At 35.5% G+C, this 18,189-nt stretch overlaps 4 protein-coding genes across 10 annotated transcripts; 3 read left to right on the forward strand and 1 right to left on the reverse strand.

Moving 5' to 3' along the window:
* Positions 1-1,187: 1,187 nt before the first annotated feature.
* On the forward strand, positions 1,188-5,742 carry LOC105176309 (uncharacterized). Of its 4 annotated transcripts, none has more exons than XM_011099067.3 (15): positions 1,188-1,549; positions 1,831-1,979; positions 2,088-2,199; positions 2,334-2,480; positions 2,834-2,938; positions 3,276-3,359; positions 3,459-3,574; positions 3,668-3,769; positions 3,851-3,964; positions 4,327-4,383; positions 4,470-4,536; positions 4,693-4,746; positions 4,840-4,914; positions 4,985-5,020; positions 5,396-5,742. In XM_011099067.3, the coding sequence occupies exons 2-15, from the start codon at positions 1,888-1,890 to the stop codon at positions 5,507-5,509; spliced, it is 1,275 nt and encodes a 424-aa protein (XP_011097369.1). In that variant the 5' UTR covers positions 1,188-1,549; positions 1,831-1,887; the 3' UTR covers positions 5,510-5,742. The 4 variants fall into 4 exon arrangements, with proteins under 4 accessions (XP_011097369.1, XP_088733413.1, XP_088733414.1 ...); XM_088877287.1 differs by having other exon boundaries at positions 1,881-1,979; XM_088877286.1 differs by lacking the exon at positions 1,188-1,549 and adding an exon at positions 1,614-1,692.
* A 1,554-nt stretch (positions 5,743-7,296) lies between these two features.
* Positions 7,297-8,841, forward strand: LOC105176310 (uncharacterized). Of its 2 annotated transcripts, XM_011099076.3 has the most exons (3): positions 7,297-7,785; positions 7,962-8,143; positions 8,417-8,841. In XM_011099076.3, the coding sequence occupies exons 1-2, from the start codon at positions 7,393-7,395 to the stop codon at positions 8,121-8,123; spliced, it is 555 nt and encodes a 184-aa protein (XP_011097378.1). In that variant the 5' UTR covers positions 7,297-7,392; the 3' UTR covers positions 8,124-8,143; positions 8,417-8,841. The 2 variants fall into 2 exon arrangements, with proteins under 2 accessions (XP_011097378.1, XP_011097377.1); XM_011099075.3 differs by having other exon boundaries at positions 7,962-8,841.
* Positions 8,842-9,291: 450 nt separating this feature from the next.
* On the reverse strand, positions 9,292-12,458 carry LOC105176311 (glucuronokinase 1). The gene is made up of 6 exons (XM_011099077.3): positions 11,998-12,458; positions 11,325-11,474; positions 10,446-10,634; positions 10,236-10,352; positions 9,847-10,007; positions 9,292-9,692 (listed from the first exon to the last, which is right to left on the reverse strand). Exons 1-6 carry the CDS (start codon positions 12,196-12,198, stop codon positions 9,446-9,448), a joined length of 1,065 nt encoding a protein of 354 aa, XP_011097379.1. The 5' UTR covers positions 12,199-12,458; the 3' UTR covers positions 9,292-9,445.
* A 1,861-nt stretch (positions 12,459-14,319) lies between these two features.
* LOC105176312 (uncharacterized) lies at positions 14,320-17,186 on the forward strand. 3 transcript variants are annotated; one of them, XM_020698671.2, is made up of 3 exons: positions 14,320-14,919; positions 15,344-15,480; positions 15,579-17,186. In XM_020698671.2, the coding sequence occupies exon 3, from the start codon at positions 15,603-15,605 to the stop codon at positions 16,677-16,679; it is 1,077 nt and encodes a 358-aa protein (XP_020554330.1). In that variant the 5' UTR covers positions 14,320-14,919; positions 15,344-15,480; positions 15,579-15,602; the 3' UTR covers positions 16,680-17,186. The 3 variants fall into 3 exon arrangements, with proteins under 3 accessions (XP_020554330.1, XP_020554331.1, XP_011097380.1); XM_020698672.2 differs by having other exon boundaries at positions 15,362-15,480; XM_011099078.3 differs by lacking the exon at positions 15,344-15,480 and having other exon boundaries at positions 14,323-14,919.
* The last annotated feature ends 1,003 nt before the right edge of the window (positions 17,187-18,189 follow it).

The following is an 18,189-nucleotide window of genomic DNA, read 5'->3' on the forward strand; positions in this document are numbered from 1 at the left end:
GTGGAAAAGTCCTTTGAAAATTTAAATCTGCCAATCAACATGCGGCTAAGATCTTTGGGGTCGTCAGAAGTACCCGATAGGGGCCACGTGGATTGTGTCCAAGCCCGATGGGTCATGTTTTATTGACCCGTCGTATAAGGATTTAATATGTAATACATAAACTTAATTAATAAAAGACTATTTTGTCCTTATGTTATAAAAAGATGTTATTTTTTTGTTTATTATTTCACTTGTTGTTTGTCACTAATAATTATTTTTCCACAAAAAAAATAAATTTTATTTCGATCAGTATTTCATATTTATATTTTTAAAAATATTAAAAAATATATTGAATTTAATAATGCTCCCACTAAGTAATATAATGTTCATTCATACACAATAATTAAGCTTACATGATTGCAAAAAAAAAATTATTAATTAATCAAATAATAATATGTTAACGAAATAATATAATTGTGATATAGCGCATAAAATATAAAAAAAACTTAAAATATTAAATATATGAAGTGTAAATTTAATTCTTGTTAAAATTTAAATCATTTAAAAATTCTGATGTCAACTTTAAATATATAATTTTGAAAATAAACTAAAAACAATAAAATTGAATAAATTTATTATAATAAGGGTAAAATAGTCAAAAATAAAATTGTATTTATTTATAAAAAAAACCAAAACAGTTAAAATCACCCCCCAATGCACTTCGAACTTTCCGTCTAAAAACACTTTTCTTAATCGTTCCAAAAGTAGAAACATACATTTTAAACCCACATCAAAATGTTTATTTTTATGAAAAATATTAGATTTTGTTTGGAGTTAAACTAATGCCGCATATTTTATGAAAGTATATTAAAAAAATTAGATACAAAATGTGTCAAAAAATACACTACTTAATCTTAATAATATTTCATTTTTTTTATATTCTAATAAGTTAAAAAAATTATTATATCAATTATTAAAAATTAAATATATAACTTGGAAATTCAAACATAACAGCAGAAGGGAGAACTTAATTGAGACATAATGGTACATAGATGCACAAAGCTCAGTTACTTCCTCCATTGCATTTATTATTTAATAGTTTCCTTTTTTTTTTTAATAAATTTCCTCGTATATATTTACAAAAATTTATTATTTTTATATATTTATAAATTATTATTTATAACAACAAAAATTAAGATAAACCCGCACGCACAAGCAATCTCTGGTACGAGGACTCTATCCAAGATTTGATTTTCTGGGAGGAGGAGTCCACTGATTCCCGTCTACATTTTTCACGTACGCACATAAATCTCGTTTGTGAAGAAAATGATCGTAAACACAATCAATCAGCTGATGATCACAGTGGTTTTCCAAGTTGTTTTTTGAATCCGCCTTCTCGGACGGAAATCAACTCAGTAACACAGTCATCATCGTCTCTTTGTTGTTGAGAGTTGTTTTTCCGTCGGTTTGCTTGTCTTCCCTCATGACCATATCACGAGTTTTCTAAAACCCCACTTCTTTTTTACCTCCCTCTCCTCGTGTCGTAAAGTGATTCAGAATTCTTGAAAAGGTAAAAGCCATTGCCCCACATTTATATATATATATGTGTGTGTGTGTGTGTTTTGGTAAGTAGAGTTTGGGAGTAAAATGTGACCTGGTTGAACATGGCGGTGATTTATATTCTACAAGTTTGAACTATTAATACACATGCATGTATTACTTTCCTTACTGATCTTTTTTCATGGGATTTTGATTTCGAACTTGGCCTATTCTGATACTTACATTTGAATGACAATGGAAAGTCTAGTTCATTGTGTTAAGAAAGTCTTTGGATTATGTTTTGGGTTTCAGGTTGATCAAATTACTGATAATGTGCATTTGATTCTTTAATCAATCTGAAGTTGAGGGATGCTGAAATCCAGAGTGACAACTGCGTGCTCATTTGCAGCAAAGTTTGGGATTAATATGGGTTTGCCTGTCCGGAGGCCCACAGTTATAAAGTAATTCTGTAGCTCTAAAATGGTTCATTTTTCGACAGATTGATTGAGTTTAGTTACCTATTTGCAATGGTACATAACTGATGGTTTAGTTCCTTGTGTTGGCTGCAGCTTGCATAAAAGAAGAACAAATGAAGGGATGAGGCTACTTATAACAACTTTCGTGGGGATTATATTTGGCTTCTATTTGGGGGTGTCGTTTCCTATGATTTCATTGACAAAGGCAGGCGGTCTTCGCTCTTACCCTGTTATGATTTCTTTTTGGATGGTTTAGTGCTTTGTTTGTCACTACAATGTTTGATTCTTTAGAATTCGACTTACCAAGATTGTTTTGTTGCATAATCTGGTTTTTCCCAGGTTAATTTACCATCAAGTATATTTTCCTCCATTGATCTTACTTATATTGAGGATAAATACTCAAGCCTCCCAAACCAAGCTTTATTAGACCTATGGTCTTCTATTAAAGGTCACAAAGGCACCTCATACAAGTTTAATAATGCTAAGGTTAGCTGTTATTTGTTTGTTTGTTTAAGGATTTTTGTTTATCTGCCTGTAGTATTCAAATCCCACCTAAACCATAATTATTGGTATTGGCATACCTAGATTTTGGTGCCGACTCTTATAGCTAGAACATGGATCTGTGGACTCCTTTCCTGTACCACTACCCCTTCAGTTGCTGAAAGATATTGATAGGATTCTAGATGAGATTTAAGTTCCATGGATATGAACACGGGGAAGACTGCTATTTGTTGTATGCTATAATGAGGAGCTCAATATATTATAATGGGTAGCGTATGAGTGAAGAATATCATCTGCCTAATTTTCACTATTTCTTACTTCTAAGTGATTATATGCAGATTTGGGTCCCAACTAATCCTCGAGGTGCAGAGAGACTGCCGCCGGGTATTATTGTGGCTGAGTCTGATCTGTACATCCGCAGATTGTGGGGGTTTCCTAGTAAGGTGTGTATGCTTTCCAAATTGTCATATGATTTTCTCATTTTAACTGCCATTGCTCCTCAACAATAGGCCAAGAAAAGATTAAGCACTCTGCTTTTCTACCAAATTCGTAGTATCTGCCTAATATAAATGGCAAAGACATGGATTTATGAGGCCTTCGAACATGAACTCGATTCGGATTGATATGGCTGAGAAGGAAATTCATCCACATGCATTCTTCTTTAGACGGCTATTCAATTTGAAGGGTTGCAGAGTTCATGTGATTTTCCTATATAACAGTCTTTCCAATTGAACTGTTTATCATTTCTGGTCAGTTTCATTAATTGATCGAACATTGCAGGATGTAATTAATAAACCAAGATATCTTTTCACCTTTACTGTGGGTTATGAACAGAAAGACAACATTGATGCTGCCGTGAGGAAGGTAATTATGAAACTTGTCTGTTTCCTCTCTTCCAAGTGAGTACTTATTTGTGCTACTCATTAGTATGTTTTGTTTTCATTGCTTGACAAAGTCGTACAGTTGACAGGGAACTTTACAATTATGTTGTTTCACTATGATGGTCGGGCAAGTGAATGGAATGAATTTGAGTGGTCAAAACGGGCTATCCATGTAAGCGCGCGGAAGCAAGCGAAATGGTAACTATAACGAGCAATTATCTATGTGTTTTAATTCCATTCAGGCTGTATTTGTGATGGAAAACATAATATATATATTGCTGTTCTTGATAGGTGGTATGCCAAGCGCTTTTTGCACCCAGACATCGTGGTGCCCTATGATTATATATTTATCTGGGATGAAGACTTGGGGGTCCAGAATTTTGATCCGGAGGAGTGAGTAGAAACAGCTTATTATCTTGCTTATGAAAGCTGTTCAGGTGATACTCTTACTGAAATTGTCTTCCTTGGTGACAGATATATAAAACTGGTGAACAAGCATGAATTACACATTTCACAGCCTGGTTTATCCCCAGATGGTGGAATGACATGGGAAATGACGAGAAGGCGAGAGGACATAGAAGTTCACAAGTATGAACAGAAGAACCCTTTAATCTCAAGGGATATTTACATGGAAACCCCTGAAGCTTGGTTATATCACAAAGAAACTTCTCAGTTTTGGAGATTACACTAAAATCCCTGCAATCATGTTTTGTATTGTAGATTCTCCCCGAAGATTGGATGGCCGGGAGGATATGTAATATAAAGCATAATTACATGGGATTGCATTGTAATTCTTCAAAATTGTTTTTTCAGTTGTGAGTCTAAACCTAAGGGAATGTAAATCCAGCCGTCCCTTATTTCGATCCGCCCTTTTGCTTTATAGATGATCACTGATGTTCACTTAATCTAAATATTACTGTTGACATCGGAATATCAATAACTATGTACAGGAGCACAGAGGAAAGACCAGGCTGGTGCACAGATCCTCGTTTGCCGCCCTGTGCAGCGTATGTAGATCAGTTGATTACATCATTGTGCTTGTGTTTTCCCTAAGAAAGAACAATTTTACCCCAATCAAATTTTGGATGAACAGATTCGTGGAGATCATGGCCCCGGTATTTTCTCGTGATGCATGGCGCTGCGTCTGGCATTTGATTCAGGTACGAAGATGTTTCTCTAATTTTCTAGTTGTTAGCACAGGAAAGAAAAAAAAAACTACAAGAATGTCCAAGAAACGGCTAAATAAATATTTTTTAGTCCGAAACACCAGTATGCATGGTGATGGTGTTTCTGAAATATTACTAGTACTGCTACAGAATGACTTGGTCCATGGATGGGGGCTCGATTTTGCTCTTAGGATGTGTGTGGAGGTTAGTTAGTTATCACTTCTATTCCATGAAAGTCATTCCGTTGCTCGTCCACAGTCACTTCTTTTGACCTCACTGCATCTTTCTCTAAAGCAGCCTGCTCATGAGAAAATAGGAGTCGTCGATTCTCAATGGATAGTGCACCAAACTGTTCCTTCACTTGGGAACCAGGTATATGTGACATCTTGTCTGTAGTAGATCAGTTTCTTCTTCGTTTCTAATTCACACTTTGTCTCTACAGGGTGAAGCGGAGGATGGCAGGGCACCCTGGGAAGGGGTACGTGACAATTAACTCCGGCCCTCAATCCCTTTTCCAATCAAGAGAATATGAACATAAAACTATAGGGATAATTACATTAGCACGACCTAAGTTGAAAAACGACGCTGCATGCTTGCAGTTATGTAACATGACTGCAGCAGCTGCAACATAATTTTATAAAAACTAATGAGTTTTTAGTAATATGACTTCAGGGGTGGTAGTATAATTATCTCAAAATATAAGTGCGTACCAGAATCACTCTGAGATCCCATTTCCATAAAACTATAAGCAACGCATTTGTTTTTTGTTCGCTTATCATATGAGAAGTTACGTGAACTCAAACTCAACTATATATGAAGAGTTCTGAAGTTGAGTCCTCGGTTTGTTGCTTAGGTACGGGAGAGATGTAGAAACGAGTGGGCGATGTTTCATGATCGTTTGGCCATTGCAGAGAGGCGCTACTACGCTGGCTTGGGATTCTATCAGCCTAATTCGACAGCTAGTTAGGGAGATTATTGTTATTGCAACATCTTGGTGTTCACAAATTCCTTCTAATTTTGATAGTTGGTCTGATGTCTGTATATCATCTGCTGGTACTCCTCCTTCCCTTCTTGGGTTAGCCTCACCTTTCCTTAACTGCAGTTTTGTTGTGTACTTTGCTATATAGATTTAAAATGAACCAAATTGGGGTGAAAAATGCAATTTTGCAATTGATGTGGTACTCGATTGAAATTTATTCTGAAGTAGATGAGTCTTCTTGGACGATAACATTAGTTGGGAGTTGAAATATGAAATGGGAGTGGACAAATTAGTGGACGAGCTCGATTTTGAGCTCGAAAAACTCGGTTCGCGAGTTTTTTTTATTTTATATATATATTAAAATTTTTATATATTTAATTTCATATTTAATACTTTATCAATTTTATACTCAAAATTGATAATGTATTATAGTTATTGAACAATATCATATATTTTATTTTGAATAATAATAAATTATGGTATTTTTATTTATACATTTAATCATTATAAAAAAAAATTAATCAACAATTCAATAAATTATAATATTTTTTATAAAGTAATTATTTAATATGACACATAAATTTTATATTATATTTGATATATATTTGTATTGTGTTATACTTTTCTTAAATTGACAAGTAATTCACTTATGATTTTTTTTTTTTTATCTATTTTAGGGTTTTTATATTTATATCAAGATACATACTTGCATTATGCAATCTATTTTATTATTTATAACTTTATGTCGAGATTTAGTGATTCCTATGAATTAATTTAAAAATAATGATAATAATAACAATAATGATAGTTGAACAATTTTAATTATCATTTTATTTATATATAATGAGATCAAAATATTTAATCAATAATTACGATATCTTAAAATTCAAACACCCGAATCATACCAAATTGAAATATATATATATAAGACCGTGTACATTAGATTATATCCGACGGTATGATTTAAAATCACCTGATCTGATTCAATGATACATCGTTATGAATGATTACTCTTATGTTTCAAGTACGATACCTCAACATCTGTATATCTAATAAGTATAAAACTTTACCAAACGTAATTTTTTTGCAAATTTAATCATATTTATACGGTTTGATCTAAATTTTGATGGCCCGATTAATCCATGTTGTTCAATAATGTAAGATGAGAGTTATATCAATATAATACTAACATTTATAAATATATAAATTTATTGCAGATTGTGAATATATATTAATCTCAACAATAAAATATTTTTATTTATTTCAATCGCATTATTCCAGATAATGGATATTTTTCTACAATTTTAAATTATTCAGTATGATTTTTTTTTGGGTATATTTTACTAATTATGTTACTAAACTAATTAGTAGTTTATATTTACAACAATAAATTAAAATATCATACTATATTTTGATATATTTATAACATAATATGCAGTATACAATCTATTTTATTACTTATAAATTATATAAAATTTGGTGATTCCCATATTTTAATATAATAATAATAATAATAGCTCAAGCTCGAACTGTAAGAGCTCGTCGAGCTCGAGCTCTAGTACTTAAAGTCGAGCTCGACTCGTTTACACCTTCAGGACAAGAAGCTTTTATTAGAGTCTTGCTAGAAAATGAAATAATGATGTTGTATAATTAATGGGTTATAGAATAATTTTTCCATTTTGAGGGGGGACGAATTAATATTTTTTACAAGTGGGGGGCGAAATGTTAATATTCAAAACCCAAAAATGACGTACTACTTTTAAATTGACTTTCGGGCTTTGCCGCTCAAATAATTCCCAATCTTTCGAAATTTTCGGTAACATCCTCCATTCAATTTCGGGGTTTTGCAAAAATTTATACTTTATGTAGCCATGGCCTGTCCGGCCGGCTATGAAGATCCCGACGAGTGGGAATTAGTAAATGACGATGGATTCGTGCACAAGCGCAAGAAACGCCCGCGCATCGACCCTGGCGGGGCTCCGTCGGCCGGCCAGCCGCCGCTGGATCCGGAGCTTGAGAAGAAGCACCGTCGTGAACGGAAAATGAGGGCTCTCCTAAAGCTGCGGGAAAAGTATTTAGAAGAGATCAGCCGGTGGGAGCTTTTGTCGAACACCTTGAAGGAAATGGAGGAGACTGCACAGGCGCGATTGCTGGAGCGACAGGAGCTGTGTCCCACGACGTCGTTTGGTGCCGCTTCGAGCTCAGAACAGCATTCAGCGTCAGATGCGACATGCCAGAGAATCGTTGATGATCTCCTCTCTCAGGTAATGCAAAAAACTCTTTCAGGAGCTCCAAATGTACTAGCTAGTAGTGTCTTACCTTTAATTATATAGTATAAATGCTCTTCTCATCCTGTAGAGTCATTCTTATATTAAGATTCGGAAGCAGAGAAAGAAAAGGGAGTTGGTTGATTCTTTACGCCATGAGCTTGAATTTGTAGGTTGAAGCGCAGGAGGCTATAATTCGGGATGCCTCAAATTTGTGCGATGTAGCTGAAGCATTGTGCAGTGCACATGAAGAAAGATTGAAGCAACAGCTCATTGACCTACCGATTTGGGAACCATCACCACATGAGCTCATGGCGGCATTAGGTGAACAATAGGCTTCTGTCAAGAATATGTGGTAAGTGTTCTGATTGAAAAACCAGTAATTAGGACAAACTGTATAATGGCCCCAGTTGTTTAATTTGTATGTTATGTGTATTCAACTGTAGTGCAACGACATCTGTTGTTCAATTAGTTATATTGTAGAGTTAATTTTTCAGATATAGAAACTAGTGTTCCCATAGCAGGCACTTTGATGATTGATCTTGAGCTAGAGGAAGAACATTTCGTATTTTGGTGCTTGAGATATGGTGTCTGATTTATTCTTGATCTTTTGCGTTCACAATTTCAGTATGTTGTGGAACGACCGTATTCTGAGCCTGGTCTTGTGGTGTTTTTGATATCTTGAGAATGCTTGTCAATGGAGGTTTAGGAATGAAGTTTATGTAATCTGTCTGAATCTTCTCAGCATTCCTTGGAGAGCTTGTAAGAGTGCCTAGGAGCTCCTGTATGTATGTGAGATATTGTAAGATGAAATTAATAGTCGCAGAGTTTATTGATGACTATGTTACCTTGTGCTCATGGATTTTTATTTGAATTTTCTGGAAAAGGCTGTTGAACCTGCCCGTTTTTGTTTACCGGTGTATGGTGTTGTATTTGTTTATGCTCAAGAGACATGATATGTTATAATTTTTGAGGTTTTGTCAGCTGCTGGAACAAGGTGGACTATGTTCTTTGAGAAATTTATAATGACTGTGCCATTTCACATCTCTTCCATTCTGTGTGTATCTCATAACAGACTTAAATATTTGTTTCTTGCATGGTAGAAACCTGACAACTTTCCTGTTGGGTCTTGGTTGTCTACTGTTAATTTTAGCAACTATGTAAAGGACTGCTAGTTTTTTTAGCATATGTGTTAGAGTGAACTCTGTCGTCTTCGCTGGAGAAACAATCTTTGGTTCAATGTTTGGATTCGTTGCTCAATTTTCTGAACTAGAAAGATGGGTGCAACCTGTTCTTTTGACCATATCCAATTCATAAGCCACCGCCTCAAGTTCCTTGTGACCGTATCTGACATGAAGACGATGAGCACTAAGATTTAAGAGAATCACATAGTGACTGCTTGAAGGCTGCTTTCTGCACTGCTAGGAAGTTCTTCCCAATTTCCTAGACAAAAACAAGTTGAAACAAGGGGGAAACAAAGATAAAGCTTTGAGGCCCATCATGTGAAGATAGAAAAACCCTCATCCTATTGTATTGAGCGTAAGTCTATTGTGTACATGTTGGAATTACTCTTATTGTGCATCATAAAGCAAAAGAAATGAAAGAATTAACTCCTGAAGTTTTAGAAAGCAATACGGCGAATGGATTCCTCTACTTCTCATCTCTTTGAAATAGTTCCAAGATCAATTTCATTTAGAAAAGATGGCACAACTTGAACAGGCTGGAAGGCAAAACCAGCTGTTTTGCATGCATCCTCCAAAAGCTTTGCTTGAGAAGGCCCTTCAGGACAGAATACAACAACAGCGCCTCCACTGCCTGTAAACTTTGATGCAGCACCGACCCGTCTAGCAACTTCGACCATCTCTATGTTTAGAGCCCCAAGAGCCTCATCTCCAAACATTTGCCTGAATAGAACATGCACTTGAATTCATCACTTATGTACAAGTTCATAGAAGTACTGAAATAATACAGCAACTAAAAAGAGATGATTAGTAATATAAAGTTCCGAATAAATAAACTCCGATAACCTCTGAGTCAACATTTTGTGCATATTCTCACCTTCGCAAATCAAAGTTACGGTTCATGAGGGTTGCAAGTTTGGCATAGTCCTTTTCAATCAATGCCGTTCGTCCTTCTAATGCAATATTTGCAACCTCTTCCATTGTTGATATAATGAACTGATCACCATTTAACCACCTTTGACGAACTGTGCTATGAACCTGTATTACAATAATCTTCCATCAATACATGCTTCAGAGCTGGCCTCTCGAAATGTATAGCTATAATTTAATTTTAGTGGTGAATAAATTGAGTGTAAAATCTAAAGTACATTATTTGTTCTTTTCAACAATGGCTAAGGATAACTTTAGAAAACATTTGCATCTGCCTTCTACTACATTGGATTAGAAACTGAGAATAGAGTGGCACTTTGATGATAAGATTATTACCTTTCCAGAGTCACTAGGGTTCTCAGCATAGATAAGATAGAGTGGAGGAAGAAGATTCAGATCCATAACTGTATATTCACCATGGCCCAATTCTTCCATTCGTTTCTTGTCAAAATCCTTACAGACAGCAAAAAACAAATCATTGCGCAATGGATAAAGATAATTTCACTTCTAGTAAATAATAATACCACTACCAGTTTCACTGCATACCATATAGACAAGGCCACCATAGACCTGAGCTACTCTATCCTGGAGGCCAGCAACAATACCGAGTTCCTTCTCTGCATTGAGAATAAGGTTTGGCCGGACCTCAACTTTTATCAGGTTCCTGACTTGGTAGAAATCAAGAAGGCAGCTAAGAGCAGCGCATACAATAGCACTTGAACCAGAAAGTCCAGTCTGGTTCAGATCACAACCAAAACGAAGATACATATATATAGTTAGCTGATTTTTACTGAAAAAAGGAATGGTGTGCCCAAGCGAATTATGAATGGAGGAATGGATGAATCATGCACATTTCAGTGACAGGCATCAAGAAAAATCTCTTCCATACAAGAGAAATATTAATAGAAAGAGAATACAAAATAAACAAAATATCGCCAAAGTTGTTCTTTGGTTTACAGAATACAAGAATATATCGTATTGGAGTTCTTGAACTTAGGTTAAGCAATTCCAGAAAATTGCTGCTTCATCTAAATTATGCAAAATACTGTGCAAGTTACAACAATAAGAAAAGAATGTCAAGCTCTAAGGATCCAAACCTCAAATGAAACATATTCACTGTCCCAAGCTAGGAATCCCATCTCAGAATCCTTATGCTACAACTGGTTGAAATAACTTGTATATAATACATCATTCTCTTATGCATAAAGCTGGAAATGTGTGATCCTCTTTTAGATATGTATTTAGCTGTTGTATTGAGACAGAAAGCTATAATTATGAATTGGGCTCTGAAGAATGAGCTACATTCAATTAGTGGGCAAGGTATGGCTATACCTAAGGCTAAGAATCAGAAATTCACAGAATCATGTACTTATTCCATGATGCTCAGGCACCAAGCCTATAAATACTGTAAGACACAAGCACTACCTGGCGAGGTATGTTTGTATCATAAGACAGTGTGAAATTCCGCTCATGTAAACTGATGCCATTATCCTTGCAATGCCTATGGAAAATTCTACAAATCGCCATGAGCAGACGTACACCTCCATAATAACCATCAGTTTGCAACCGATTAACCTACACAAGAAAACATATGACAAATTAACATCAACCCTTCAATATCATCTCCTTTTCACCAGAACTCCACAAACCACATTCACCATCAATACATTTCAAACTTTGGATCAAGACAAACAATTTGGAGAACTCAATCATCCAAAATCAAAATTCAGGTTTCAGAACAAATCAATAAAAACCCTTTCAAATTAATCTAATTCCCAACTAAAGTTCATTTGCCATTAATGATCGATCAGATCTACGTCAAAAGCAACAGCACTTCACAAGAACAAATAATTTCAAGAATTTATCAACAAAAGGCACAACCAAATGCAGTAGAATTTCAAAAGATCCAACATTAACCCTTAATGTCGTTCATTCTGTCACCCCTAACAAACCAAAAGGCAACAAGTTTCAATCCAACGAAACAATCTCAAGAAACCCGATTACCCAAACCACAATCAGACTCAATTAAATCCCCAAATCAAAATCAAGAAACGACAAGCACAAGAACTTTCCAACAAAAGGAGAAAGAGAAAGAGACCAGATGAGTGAGAGAGTCGAAATGAACTAGATCGTGAGTTGGGTGGGGAACAATCAACAATTGCTCAGAAGGCTCCAATTTGACCGAAGCCCAGAAGTTTCCGAGGCTAAACGCTATGGTACGCCCGAAGTACACATCGCTCGGGTTCCCCAGAAACCCGATCCGAGCATACGCTCTGTGCTCGATCACCTCAGTCGCCATGTTCTTGATTCTTGCCCGCCTGATTTCCCTGCAGCCGCAGACAGTTGCTCCGCTATTTACACAAAATTACTGTTCGGTCATACGTGGTAATAAACAATATGGTCCGATTCGCTGTTTATATGTATGGATTGCACATCGGATGAGATGGAGAGACGTGATTGTTGTGAACATATCAGATATATATGGAAAATTATAAATGGTCCATTAAATCTTATGAAATGGATTTCATTCCAAAAACAATTCTGAGAGAAAGAAGTTAACAAGATGTTGAATATGGAATTCTTGAACTTAAAGTAAAGAAATGGTTTTTAATTTAGGACGAAATCATTTATTTAATTTGTAATAGGCAATCATTTATTTGATTTTTAATGTATACTCAAGTAATTCATATTTTGCCTACTTCTTTTTATTGGGCTAGAAATAAACAGTTCAATAAAAAAATTTGGATATTTACTTGATATGATGGATACTCGAGCTTATGAGAAATTTGGGTTTAATTATTGTTTAGGTTCAATTACTCCATCTGCTTCCCCATATATATATATATATATATATATATTTATGAGCTAGAGTCAAATATATAATAATGTCATTACACATCTACATTATTGTTATATAGTGAGTTAAACACGTGATTATTTTTAGGGATAATCATACCCCGTCCTACTTTGAATTTGGCATAATTATATCTAGTAATCTTATGATTTGAGAAATTATAACTAGTAACCTTATGATTTGAGAAATTATATTTAGTAATCATGATATTTGCTTCTATCTAATAACTAGATCAATGCGATAGTAAAAATACACTAAAATTGATGATATTAGTAAAGAAGTTGAATGAAAATCCATGTGTATTCATGATTGACTTATTGTAGATCAAAAACATCTTTTCCAACCAAACTACCCTTATAAGGGTGAAAATATATCTTATCATATGCACTAGTATACGGATATGGATAAGAGCAGTTTGGTCAAAATAAATTGTTTGACTTGTAATTAGTTAATAATAAGTCAATGAGGGGGGAATATAGATCTTCATTCGACATTTTTAATATAGTGAGCAAATTCGATGAGTTTTAGCTAACAGATGGGTCTGTTTATTAGATATAATCAAGCGTCCAGAGTACAAGATGTAATTTCGAGACCATAGGATGATTTACGTCACCAAACTTTAAAAGAAGAGGTGTAATTATCCCTATTTCTTATACAACCAATATAGTCGGTGTTACATAAACGGACTATAATTAATATTTAAAAGTTATGTAATGTGATATTTTTCACATAACATGTGATTTTTCCTTCGTAAGAAGAAAAAATGATCATATATGGTAAAATGTAAATTTCGCAGAGTTGATATGATAAGTTAACACAAAAAAAAAATTTAATGCCAAAATATAAAAACGAGTATAGTTGGAATGATAAAATGTAATTTACCCTACATTTAATCTAGATTTATTCTATTATCCAATTATTTCGTAGAACAACGCCATAGTAGTTGGTGTTTTTTGTATCATACTTATGAATCTGTGTTGGTATGGTTACTAAAGATAGGCACGTGACAAAGGTTGTGATACGATTGTTTTATCTATCTTATTTATAAATATAATGGTTGACAAAATGTAGGTTATTTTTTTCCTTTTAAAAAATAATAGGAATTGGGCCGCTACAAATTCTGTTAAATCTAATGGGCCTATCCAGATTCGTTTTGTAGTGACCATTGGGCCTTCTTATCGTTTATTGGGCTTTGAAAATTAATTAGGCGGCCCATCTAAGTTTAGGAAAAGAATTGGTAAAAGTGTGAAATAATAATCACATTCTTTTATATACAAAATGTTACACGTTAATAAAAATACATTAATATTTGAAGAGTCGTTATTTGTTATGAGCAATTTTTGTATTAATTTGAAATACTCAAACTTGAGTTAACTAAAAATGGTGATTCTGAATAAAATATTTATTATTAATTAAGGTAGTTCTATAAATATGGGTTTGATGTTGGTATGTAACTAAGATTAGTAAAAAATGGAAAAAAGAAAATGAATGTTATGAGATGGTGTTGAAGTTGAAATAAATAAAATATTGATGTGAATATTTGAAAAGAGAGTGGTCCTCCGCACAATTTTCATCCTATTATTGTTATTATGATATATAATTTTAAATTAGGGATAGGAATTTGAAAGATTTTGAGTGCGTAGCTTTTTCCATTCATTCCCTCTCTCTTTTCTCTCTCGGAAAATTGAAACTTTCATGAGAGAGAAAGAGAAGAAGAATAGGAGGAAAAGGAAGAGGAAGAGGAGCAACGGGACGACGTCCAAGAGAAGGAAAACTCCATAATTTGTAAAGATAGATTCAAAGATAGGAAATTAAAGGAACCCCTGTTTTTAGGAAGGAGAGAACAGTTCCGTTCCTTTGTTTTGAGGAGTTTTTGTTGATTAGTTTCTGTTGTTTTTTCTTTCTTTCTTTCTCTTGCTTCCCTCCGCTTCGTCACGATCAGGATTCTGATACGTACGTAAACAAGGAGGGGGAGGGAGGGGGGATTTGGAGAAAAAGTGGAATTTTTTTGTGAATATTTCATAGGAAGATTTGTATGAGGGTACAAAGAGATTTCAAAGGGGATTAGCTACTTCGTCGGAGAAAGAAATTTAAGCCCGGATGATATCCGGTGGTTATTATACATGGAAGAAGTGTGATGATAAATGTGCCGATGTTTGTGGTCAGGTATGCTACTTTCTCTGCTTTTCAAAATTCTTGTTCTATTTTTGTTTTTCTTTCAATGATTGGAAAACTGGGACTTTTGGTTGTTCCAGAAGTTTTCAGGAGGAATGCTGTGTAATTTGATGTAGGTTTGTTGTTCTCTTTGCAAATTCTGAGCTTTTTATGTATTCTTTAATTTCTGCATTGGTGCTACGAATGAAGGTTTGCAGTTTTGGGAAATAAGTCGTCCATCATCCACACCTGTTGGTTTAATTCATTGTTGGTGGCTTTTCGTCTCTTTTTCAGAGTTCTTCTTTTGTTGGTGTTGGGGGGATCCTGGTGCAATTCTTTTGTTTGTGTGTGCGTGTGAAGGTGCTTTGTTAATCTTTCCTGATTGATGTCACAGGATCTCTTTGTTGGTGATGTTGTATCATTGTTTACATGATAGGTGCTTTGTCAATGTCAGGCTGAAAAGTTTATCGAATTTTTGGTCATGAAAGTTCTTCCTGGAACTGAACTGCTTCTTGGGACTCTGGAGAAAAGAATGAGTTCTGATTGTCTTATATAGCTTGAGAAATAAATAAAGTTGGTATTTTTAAGCTTTTCACAATGGGCATAGAAGAATTATCTGTTTTCCAATATTATAATGAGATTATCTGAGGAACTACTTGTTTTATCTGCAGCAAGCTTCCCCAACACTCTTAAGCATGTCGAGCGTCCGGTGCTTTCTCCAGGGACTAGATCTCAGATCAATTTTCTTTTTGTTCCTGGTTATCCCATCGGGTGTCTTTTTCATATATTCTCATGGGCAGAAGATAACCTACTTCCTTCGGCCGCTGTGGCAATCTCCTCCAAAGCCTTTTATCCCCATAACCCATTACTATAATGAAAATGTCTCAATGCCAGCTCTTTGCAAGCTCCATGGTTGGGGCGTTCGTGAGTTCCCAAGACGTGTATATGATGCAGTCTTATTTAGCAATGAAGTTGACATGCTCACGATCAGATGGAAAGAACTGTATCCTTACATCACGCAGTTTGTTCTGCTTGAATCGAATTCCACGTTCACTGCTTTACCTAAACCTCTCAACTTTGATATAAACCGGGACAAGTTCAAATTTGTTGAGCCTCGGTTGACATATGGAAAAATCGGTGGAAGATTCCGGAGAGGTGAAAACCCATTTATTGAGGAGGCATACCAGAGGCTTGCACTTGACCAGCTTCTCCAAGTTGCGGGCATAGAGGACGATGATTTGCTGATTATGTCTGATGTTGATGAGATTCCTAGCAGGCACACGATCGATCTCCTTAGATGGTGTGACGATATTCCTCCTGTTCTCCACCTTCAGCTCCGGAACTACTTGTACTCATTTGAGTTCGAGCACCGTGACCTGAGTTGGAGAGCTTCAGTCCACAGGTATAAGAGGGGGACGACTAAATATGCCCATTACCGTCAATCTGACTACCTACTGTCGGACTCGGGCTGGCACTGCAGCTTCTGCTTCCGACGTATCAGTGATTTTATATTCAAGATGAAGGCCTACAGCCATACAGATCGAGTGAGGTTCTCTCATTTCCTGAAGCCCAAAAGGATTCAGGATATAATCTGCAAAGGGGCTGATTTGTATGACATGCTCCCCGAGGAGTACACCTTCAGGGATATCATCGGGAGAATGGGTCCTATTCCACATTCCTTTTCAGCCGTTCATCTTCCCTGGTATCTGTTGGAGAACGCGGACAAATACAAGTACCTTTTACCTGGAAATTGTGTAAGAGAACGCAGCTGAGCACGTTGAATGCAAAGAGGCACATTTCCTAGAAGCGGTATGGGCAGTAATGTATAAGGAATGAAGCGAATCTTCAAGGACGACCTGGGAAGACGCATCCGGCAGATAGTTATACTCAGACAAACTTAGATGCATTCTCAATCCAAGAAAAGAAGCTCACTCCATTTTCACATCATGGACTCATCTTGATGGCTGGCTGCCTCCTCTTGTTTCAACATGTTCTGCATTTCATCGGTTCACGACTCAATCCGAGGTTTAGCAGTCCCGAATTTTTGTTTTGTTCTCTTTTTTGATATTTTACTCTTCTTCACAGACTAATTTACTTGTGTAGATAGCTTGTTTTCTTGAACCTCCTTGATTTTTACTTAATAGGACTGATGAGATGCCGCTAGTGTTAGTATTTTTTTCCTGTTGCATAGAGTCATATGTTCTTGTTATTCGATTGCTTTGCCACTTAATTCTTAATCTTGCCCATACATATGTTGTATGCTAGGCCATTTCCTTTGACGTTTGCTTCCACTTCAATATTCAAAGTAGTCAATGGTTCAATAATTGGTTCTTGTCCCATCTGGTGTTGGCGTTACTTGTTCTTGATGTGGTGGTCGCTGCACCCCGTCAATCATGTCGCTCCACTTCATACCCCCGGGGGGGGGGGGGGGAGTTGTGGGTGGGGCCCATCTCGTTTACTTATACTGAGTGCACCTCTTAGTTGAATCCACGACGAACGTTTCTATCATACGTCAGCTTTCAATAGTGTTAATTACAATGAACGGAAATTGGGTAAAAGCGTCCATCCTTAATAAAGGCTAAAAGGCATAAAATCCTATCTTAATAAGTCAACTAAAAAACTTTTCCTTATTTTAAAAATAGTAAAAAAGACCTCCTTTTTGTTTTTTTCTTTTTTGGTAAAGGTAATTTTCATTAAGTAAAAAAAATACAATAGTACAATACAACTTACTTAATTTAAGCGGTTTTCTCGACAGACCAAGGAATCCGTCATAAGCGGTAAAGCACACAAGTGCTAATAGCAGTAGGTAATTCTATATTAAGAATCATCTGCTGCACATCTCGAACCATCAGCGCACCCACAGTGCGTATATCTCTATGTATTCCATCAAATCGCCTAATGTTGCGCTCACGCCAGATATGGTACACACACGAGGCCAAAAGAGCGCAGTAAGCCGTAGAAACATAGTGTTTGCCTCTCCATCTGCGAGCAGCCCATAAAACGTCGTAGTCCAAGCTCGATTTGGCCAATCGAACCGAAGTATGCTTCGAATCACCCTCAAGCAGCCACACGAATAAGTGCAGCGAAAAAACCTCCTTTTTGTTCTGTCAAATATAACTCAATCGTTCCTTTCTGTTAAATTCAATTATCGGCACTAGCTTTTTTTATAAAATGATCGTTATACCTTTATTTAATATATATTATTTAATGATTATTGAATTTTTTTATTTAATAATAATCGTCAAGTTTAATTAATTAATCTCAATAATTAGATTTTAAAAC

The sequence above is a fragment of the Sesamum indicum genome, linkage group LG13 (assembly GCF_026168435.1).
Source record: "Sesamum indicum cultivar Baizhima isolate 11 linkage group LG13, ASM2616843v1, whole genome shotgun sequence".
Taxonomy (NCBI): domain Eukaryota; kingdom Viridiplantae; phylum Streptophyta; class Magnoliopsida; order Lamiales; family Pedaliaceae; genus Sesamum; species Sesamum indicum.

Coding starts and splice junctions, on each gene's coding strand:
- LOC105176309 (XM_011099067.3), top strand. CDS start 1,888: ATGCTGAAATCCAGAGTGACAACTGCGTGCTCATTTGCAGCAAAGTTT. Junction 3,360..3,458: donor TTGATGCTGCCGTGAGGAAG/GTAATTATGAAA, acceptor AAAGTCGTACAG/TTGACAGGGAACTTTACAAT. Junction 4,537..4,692: donor GCGTCTGGCATTTGATTCAG/GTACGAAGATGT, acceptor GTACTGCTACAG/AATGACTTGGTCCATGGATG.
- LOC105176311 (XM_011099077.3), bottom strand. CDS start 12,198: ATGGCGACTGAGGTGATCGAGCACAGAGCGTATGCTCGGATCGGGTTT. Junction 10,635..11,324: donor ATACAAACATACCTCGCCAG/GTAGTGCTTGTG, acceptor GATCTGAACCAG/ACTGGACTTTCTGGTTCAAG. Junction 9,693..9,846: donor CGTAACTTTGATTTGCGAAG/GTGAGAATATGC, acceptor TGTTCTATTCAG/GCAAATGTTTGGAGATGAGG.
- LOC105176312 (XM_011099078.3), top strand. CDS start 14,854: ATGATATCCGGTGGTTATTATACATGGAAGAAGTGTGATGATAAATGT. Junction 14,920..15,578: donor GTGCCGATGTTTGTGGTCAG/GTATGCTACTTT, acceptor TTTTATCTGCAG/CAAGCTTCCCCAACACTCTT.
- LOC105176310 (XM_011099075.3), top strand. CDS start 7,393: ATGGCCTGTCCGGCCGGCTATGAAGATCCCGACGAGTGGGAATTAGTA. Junction 7,786..7,961: donor TTGATGATCTCCTCTCTCAG/GTAATGCAAAAA, acceptor TTGAATTTGTAG/GTTGAAGCGCAGGAGGCTAT.